Source organism: Oncorhynchus kisutch, unplaced genomic scaffold (assembly GCF_002021735.2).
Source record: "Oncorhynchus kisutch isolate 150728-3 unplaced genomic scaffold, Okis_V2 Okis04b-Okis11a_hom, whole genome shotgun sequence".
Taxonomy (NCBI): Eukaryota; Metazoa; Chordata; class Actinopteri; order Salmoniformes; family Salmonidae; genus Oncorhynchus; species Oncorhynchus kisutch.
Window position 1 is genome coordinate 10,029,546 of NW_022261981.1, and position 8,275 is coordinate 10,037,820.

An 8,275-nucleotide genomic window follows, 5' to 3' on the forward strand; every position below is an offset into this window, starting at 1 on the left:
GTGATCAGCTTTTACTCATGTCTTCAATTTTATATACGCAGGGTATCTTTAATCAAATAAAGATGTTTCTCTAGGCAAACCCTTTCTCTTTCTGCTGTTGTATTTCCAACTAGGAGCTTTTCACTGACAGTCAGCTCTGTGCTTCTGAAATGGGAGTCCTTTTACTGTTGCATAGCTACTATAACACATAGAGCTCCCTGCTCTCTCATTCTCTCTTTGTTTTAGCACAACCAGATAACATTAACTTGTCATCACATATATTTTGATTGTCTAGATCGTGTTTGAAATGTCCATCTTGACATCGGTCTTAGAATTAACATAAGAACGGATGGGGACGCGTAAGTTATCGTGTATATATCTTTTTTAACGGTGCTGTGATTGACGACCAGCTGGTAAGTAAAATGTCTAGCTCACATTACTAACGTGATATTAACTAACGTTAACGAGCAACGCCGGTAGTAGTGGAGTTATGGGCGGTGTATCAACATGCTGCGTGTCATGTTGCCACTGTTATGAGATGTTTTGGGGTGACAACATACTTATGATCGTGACTGACTGCCCACATAATGGTTTATGGTTATAGCTCGTCTTTGATCATGACTCTCAGTTCCATTACATTGAAAGAGTCACTGGAGGAAGGCGTTTTCAGTAAAGGGGGGAGTTTTATTAATAAGAGCCGCGACGGCCGGTTTGAACATTAACCGCATAGCTGTACGGTTTTTGGAATCATAATAACCGTATCTTTCATATCAGGCGAAAAAATAAACAAGTTGTTAAACTGACACGCCTTTATTGGGTTAGATTCCCACACGGCCATATTTACACGTTTGCATCTAACCTGTGTCTAAACGAAAGACCGATGCCACAAACAGTTTTCACTGAAAAATACTATCGGCTGCAGCGGTTAAAACACTGTACACTACATACAATGTTTATTTAGCATTTGTGAAATTATTTTGTTGTGCTATCAAAATTCGGGCGATATATATTTCAAGAACCGTACCGATTCACGTTTAGACGGGAGTATTTGGCTGTTCTGTTTTGCCCTTATTTTATCTTTATTTAGGCAAGTCAGTTAAGAACAAATTCTTATATTTAATGACGGCCTAGGTTAACTGCCTGTTCAGGGGCAGAACGACAGTCAGCTCTGGGATTTGAACTTGCAACCTTCCGGTTATTAGCCCAACGTTCTAACCACTAGGCTACCCTGTCGCCCCTTAAACAGAACATCTAAGTTCTTTGGACTAAGCAGTAACGTTAGGTCATTTAGTCCAATATCGGGCTATAGGTCATGGCATACATGTAACAATGTGATTATCATGTGGTTCATTATGTTAAATCGTCAAGCAGGTAGCCTAGTGGTTAGAGTGTTGGACTAGGAACCGAAAGGTTGCAAGATCAAATCCCTGAGCTGTCAAGGTACAAGTCTGTCGTTCTACCCCTGAACAAGGCAGTTAACCCACTGTTCCCAGCTAGGCTGTCATTGTAAATAAGAATTTGTTCTTTAACTGCCATGCTTAGTTAAATAAAGGTTTTAAAAATATATATTATTGCCTTATCTTACAGGTTTCGGGGGGAGTGATCAGAAGTCATCATATAACACCCCATCTTGCCAAATGGATGATGATCTAAAACCTCTGGATTTCATAAAGGACTTTCAAGAGTACCTGACACAGCAAACACACCATGTCAACATGATCTCGGGCTCTGTCGGTGGGGAGATAGAGCCCGACCACCTCCAAGCTGGTGAGACTGTTATGAACACTATCAGAGTAATTTACTTTTAACTTATGATGTATATATATATATATATATATATATTTTTTTTTAATCGCTGACTGTAAAGTATCTATTTAATTCTGTGTGTTGTCGTCTCCTCTCCCGGTAGTAGCAGCTCTCCCAGACAGCGATCATCACAATGGGTCGGTGGAAGTCTCTCTGGACGACAGCTCTGGGCTGCTGGTGGACGGCTTTCAGAGGACTTTCGACGGCAAGCTCAAGTGTAGCTACTGCAGCTACGCCAGTAAAGGCACCGCTCGCTTGATAGAGCACATCAGAATTCACACAGGTAAAAATGGACCAGCCCATCTGGCATTTGCCCAACATGCCAGATGGTCAGTCCGCCCCCTTTGCACCAACCCATATAGTTAGGATCTAAACATTTTTTAAACTTGTATTTATATTGTGTGACGTTACATTTGAATGGATGTTGGAGTTGTGCCGAGATGTTCAAATAAACCTAAACATTCCCTCTTTGTTGATTTAACAGGAGAGAAGCCTCACCGCTGCCAGCTGTGCCCCTTCGCCTCTGCCTACGAGCGCCACCTTGAGGCCCACATGCGCTCCCACACGGGAGAGAAGCCCTACAAGTGTGACCTCTGCTCCTTCCGTTGCAGCGACCGCAGCAACCTGTCCCACCACCGCCGGCGCCGCCACAAGCTTTTACCCATGAAGGGGGCGGGGCTGCCCGCCTTCCTGTCCAACAAGAAGATGCTGAACGTCCTACAGAAGAAGAGTGGCAGCTCCCTGGGCCTGGGAGGCTACAGCAGACACCTCCTCATCAACTTCAGCCCTCCCTCCATGGTGGTGGGGAAACCAGACTACCTGAACCACGAGGTGTACGAGAGCGATGTGAAGGACCATGGGACTGGAGGAGGGGGAGGAGCCAGCAGGGATGTCAACAGTGACATGATGGTGGACAATAATCCACTGAACCAGCTGTCTACGCTGGCAGGCCAGTTGTCCAACCTCCCCCCAGTGGACCAGACCCCCGTGTCTCCTGACAGACTGTCCTGTAACGACGTCAAGCCGTTCCTCATCCAGCAGGCCTCTGGTGCACCGATTGCAGTGTCAGTATCTTTGTCCACCAGTCAAAGTGGTGCCCACCACCACCACTACCACCACCACCACCACCAAACCTCCTCCCCAACCAGCCCCGAGGACCTCCAACCCCCTGCAGGCCATAGCAGGAACTACAGCCCCAGCCCTGTGGACCCAGAACCCAGCAGTGAGCACAGTGCACACACACGCACCAGCTCAGCTAGCATTAGTAACAGCCAGCCCAGTACCCCTGCCCTGCTCGGTAGCACACAGCACCCAGACCCACAGATGCTGCACAGCTGCCAGCACTGCGACACCTACTTCTCAGACAACATCATGTATACCATTCACATGGGTTGCCACGGCTACGAGAACCCCTTCCAGTGTAATGTCTGCGGCTGTAAGTGCAGGAACAAGTATGACTTCGCCTGCCACTTCGCTCGCGGGCAGCACACGCAGTGACTGACTTCCACAGTAACCAGAGAGATGAATTCGAACGATGTTTGGTCGTCTCACAGAGAACATGCACTTATTCCCGTGTTTATGATAATCAGGGATCAGAGCGATTCTGATCTCGATTTTATTGTGTAGTTTTTTATTTGATTATATAACTTAAGAGAGTGAGTGTTACTTTGAAATGAGGAATTGATGTTTCTATAAATGGGAACGCAATCTGGAGGTTGGAGACATTTATCACGTGTCCTCCTCGGTGCCGTCTGAGAATTTAAAGAAAGCAATCTGGAGGTTGGAGACATTTATCACGTGTCCTCCTCGGTGCCGTCTGAGAATTTAAAGAAAGCAATCTGGAGGTTGGAGACATTTATCACGTGTCCTCCTCGGTGCCGTCTGAGAATTTAAAGAAAGCAATCTGGAGGTTGGAGACATTTATCACGTGTCCTCCTCGGTGCCGTCTGAGAATTTAAAGAAAGCAATCTGGAGGTTGGAGACATTTATCACGTGTCCTCCTCGGTGCCGTCTGAGAATTTAAAGAAAGCAATCTGGAGGTTGGAGACATTTATCACGTGTCCTCCTCGGTGCCGTCTGAGAATTTAAAGAAAGCAATCTGGAGGTTGGAGACATTTATCACGTGTCCTCCTCGGTGCCGTCTGAGAATTTAAAGAAAGCAATCTGGAGGTTGGAGACATTTATCACGTGTCCTCCTCGGTGCCGTCTGAGAATTTAAAGAAAGCAATCTGGAGGTTGGAGACATTTATCACGTGTCCTCCTCGGTGCCGTCTGAGAATTTAAAGAAAGCAATCTGGAGGTTGGAGACATTTATCACGTGTCCTCCTCGGTGCCGTCTGAGAATTTAAAGAAAGCAATCTGGAGGTTGGAGACATTTATCACGTGTCCTCCTCGGTGCCGTCTGAGAATTTAAAGAAAGCAATCTGGAGGTTGGAGACATTTATCACGTGTCCTCCTCGGTGCCGTCTGAGAATTTAAAGAAAGCAATCTGGAGGTTGGAGACATTTATCACGTGTCCTCCTCGGTGCCGTCTGAGAATTTAAAGAAAGTCACTTCTTATTTTTTAAAAGTAACCTTTTATTTAACCAGGTAGGCAAGTTGAGAACAAGTTCTCATTTACAACTGTGACCTGTCCAAGATAAAGCAAAGCAGTTCGACACAAACAACAACACAGAGTTACACATGGAATAAACAACAACACAGAGTTACACATGGAATAAACAACAACACAGAGTTACACATGGAGTAAACAACAACACAGAGTTACACATGGAGTAAACAACAACACAGAGTTACACATGGAATAAACAACAACACAGAGTTACACATGGAGTAAACAACAACACAGAGTTACACATGGAGTAAACAACAACACAGAGTTACACATGGAGTAAACAACAACACAGAGTTACACATGGAGTAAACAACAACACAGAGTTACACATGGAGTAAACAACAACACAGAGTTACACATGGAGTAAACAACAACACAGAGTTACACATGGAATAAACAACAACACAGAGTTACACATGGAATAAACAACAACACAGAGTTACACATGGAATAAACAACAACACAGAGTTACACATGGAATAAACAACAACACAGAGTTACACATGGAATAAACAACAACACAGAGTTACACATGGAATAAACAACAACACAGAGTTACACATGGAATAAACAACAACACAGAGTTACACATGGAGTAAACAACAACACAGAGTTACACATGGAGTAAACAACAACACAGAGTTACACATGGAATAAACAACAACACAGAGTTACACATGGAGTAAACAACAACACAGAGTTACACATGGAATAAACAACAACACAGAGTTACACATGGAGTAAACAACAACACAGAGTTACACATGGAGTAAACAACAACACAGAGTTACACATGGAGTAAACAACAACACAGAGTTACACATGGAATAAACAACAACACAGAGTTACACATGGAATAAACAACAACACAGAGTTACACATGGAGTAAACAACAACACAGAGTTACACATGGAATAAACAACAACACAGAGTTACACATGGAGTAAACAACAACACAGAGTTACACATGGAGTAAACAACAACACAGAGTTACACATGGAATAAACAACAACACAGAGTTACACATGGAATAAACAACAACACAGAGTTACACATGGAATAAACAACAACACAGAGTTACACATGGAGTAAACAACAACACAGAGTTACACATGGAATAAACAACAACACAGAGTTACACATGGAATAAACAACAACACAGAGTTACACATGGAATAAACAACAACACAGAGTTACACATGGAATAAACAACAACACAGAGTTACACATGGAATAAACAACAACACAGAGTTACACATGGAATAAACAAATGTACAGTCGAAAACACAATAGAAAAAGTCTATATACAGTGTTGTGTAAATGGCGTGAGGAGTTAAGGCATGAAGCATGAACAAGCCCATTGGTCCAAACAGGTGCTCATCAACATTGACAAACAGACAGGCTTTGTTATACATTGTGTATAGGGGTGTCTCACTTTATTGTGAGTGTAAAAACGTAATATTATATCAACGGCTTGAAGTGAATGACATCTGTGCATATTGATGCTTTCAGCTTAGACATGATTTCACTCTGTAATTTACTCTGCTCTGTTCCACATTCAGATTGATTCCACGTGTTCTCTGTTCCACATTCCGGTTGATTCCATGTGTTCTCTGTTCCACATTCAGATTGATTCCATGTGTTCTCTGGTCCACATTCCGGTTGATTCCATGTGTTCTTTGTTCCACATTCCGGTTGATTCCATGTGTTCTCTGGTCCACGTTCCGGTTGATTCCATGTGTTCTCTGTTCCACATTCCGGTTGATTCCATGTGTTCTCTGGTCCACGTTCCGGTTGATTCCATGTGTTCTCTGTTCCACATTCCGGTTGATTCCATGTGTTCTCTGTTCCACATTCCGGTTGATTCCATGTGTTCTCTGTTCCACATTCCGGTTGATTCCATGTGTTCTCTGTTCCACATTCAGATTGATTCCATGTGTTCTCTGTTCCACATTCCGGTTGATTCCATGTGTTCTCTGGTCCACATTAAGATTGATTCCATGTGTTCTCTGCTACACATTCAGATTGATTCCATGTGTTCTCTCTCTGTTCCACATTCAGATTGATTCCATGTGTTCTCTGTTCCACATTCCGGTTGATTCCATGTGTTCTCTGGTCCACATTAAGATTGATTCCATGTGTTCTCTGCTACACATTCAGATTGATTCCATGTGTTCTCTCTCTGTTCCACATTCCGGTTGATTCCATGTGTTCTCTGTTCCACATTCCGGTTGATTCCATGTGTTCTCTGTTCCACATTCAGATTGATTCCATGTGTTCTCTGTTCCACATTCCGGTTGATTCCATGTGTTCTCTGGTCCACATTAAGATTGATTCCATGTGTTCTCTGCTACACATTCAGATTGATTCCATGTGTTCTCTCTCTGTTCCACATTCAGATTGATTCCATGTGTTCTCTGTTCCACATTCCGGTTGATTCCATGTGTTCTCTGGTCCACTTTAAGATTGATTCCATGTGTTCTCTGCTACACATTCAGATTGATTCCATGTGTTCTCTCTCTGTTCCACATTCCGGTTGATTCCATGTGTTCTCTCTCTGTTCCACATTCCGGTTGATTCCATGTGTTCTCTGTTCCACATTCAGACATCCTCTGTTTCTGCCAATCACATCATTTCTTACCTTCAGCCTTACTGATTTATATTACCTGGTGCTCTTTAGCTAATACCTCCTAAATCAACAATGATCTGTAGCATAAATACCATTTGCGTTGGAGACTAATCATTCGGACTTGGATAAATCGTACTGCATCAAAAGGCCAAAGTATTCTTCTGAACCTGTTTTAAAAAGTATTTAAAAGTATTTCACGTAACAGTTGTAGCCGTGTTGGAAATGATTGTGGTCCTTACAGACAATAACGTAACACCACCCCTTTCCTGAGTATTGGAAATGATTGTGGTCCTTACAGACAGTAACGTAACACCACCCCTTTCCTGAGTATTGGAAATGATTGTGGTCCTTACAGACAGTAACGTAACACCACCCCTTTCCTGAGTATTGGAAATGATTGTGGTCCTTACAGACAGTAACGTAACACCACCCCTTTCCTGAGTATTGGAAATGATTGTGGTCCTTACAGACAGTAACGTAACACCACCCCTTTCCTGAGTATTGGAAATGATTGTGGTCCTTACAGACAGTAACGTAACACCACCCCTTTCCTGAGTATTGGAAATGATTGTGGTCCTTACAGACAATAACGTAACACCACCCCTTTCCTGAGTATTGGAAATGATTGTGGTCCTTACAGACAGTAACGTAACACCACCCCTTTCCTGAGTATTGGAAATGATTTGCACAGATCAGAGCCTGGAGTTTGTTTTTCATATTTCACATCCTGTTTGTTTTCTGGAAACATAGATTGATGTAGCAGAGTGTCTAATGGTCCCTGTATTGGACTGGTGTTTTCTATGCAGTGATCTAGGATGTGTAGGATTGGCTCCCAATCAATTCTCTATATTGGACTATGGAGAAAGTAATGTTATGATATGAAACACCACAGGGTAGAAATATGTAGATTCTGATTTACACGGAAGAAAATTACACATTTAAAAATGCAAAAATGTAAAAGATTCAAAAGAGTCACAGTTCATATGAGGAAATCAGTCTAATAAATAAATTCATTAGGCCCAAATCTATGGATTTCACATGACTGGGAATACAGACAAACAAACCTTAACAAACAGAACAGGGGAGTGGATCAGAAAACCAGTCAGTATCTGGTGTGACAAACCATTTGCCTCATGCAGCGTGACACATCTCCTTCACATAGAGTTGATCAGGCTGTTGATTGTGGCCTGTGGAATGTTGTTGTCCCACTCCTCTTCAAATGGCTGTATGAAGTTTCTGGATATTGG

The 8,275-nt window shown here is 42.8% G+C and overlaps 1 protein-coding gene across 2 annotated transcripts; it reads left to right on the forward strand.

The window, feature by feature from the left end:
* Position 1: 1 nt before the first annotated feature.
* On the forward strand, positions 2 to 8,052 carry LOC116359706 (zinc finger protein Pegasus). Of its 2 annotated transcripts, none has more exons than XM_031813021.1 (4): positions 2 to 392; positions 1,567 to 1,746; positions 1,889 to 2,068; positions 2,270 to 4,448. In XM_031813021.1, exons 2-4 carry the CDS (start codon positions 1,617 to 1,619, stop codon positions 3,280 to 3,282), a joined length of 1,323 nt encoding a protein of 440 aa, XP_031668881.1. In that variant the 5' UTR covers positions 2 to 392; positions 1,567 to 1,616; the 3' UTR covers positions 3,283 to 4,448. The 2 variants fall into 2 exon arrangements, with proteins under 2 accessions (XP_031668881.1, XP_031668882.1); XM_031813022.1 differs by having other exon boundaries at positions 3 to 392; positions 1,892 to 2,068; positions 2,270 to 8,052.
* Positions 8,053 to 8,275: the final 223 nt, after the last annotated feature.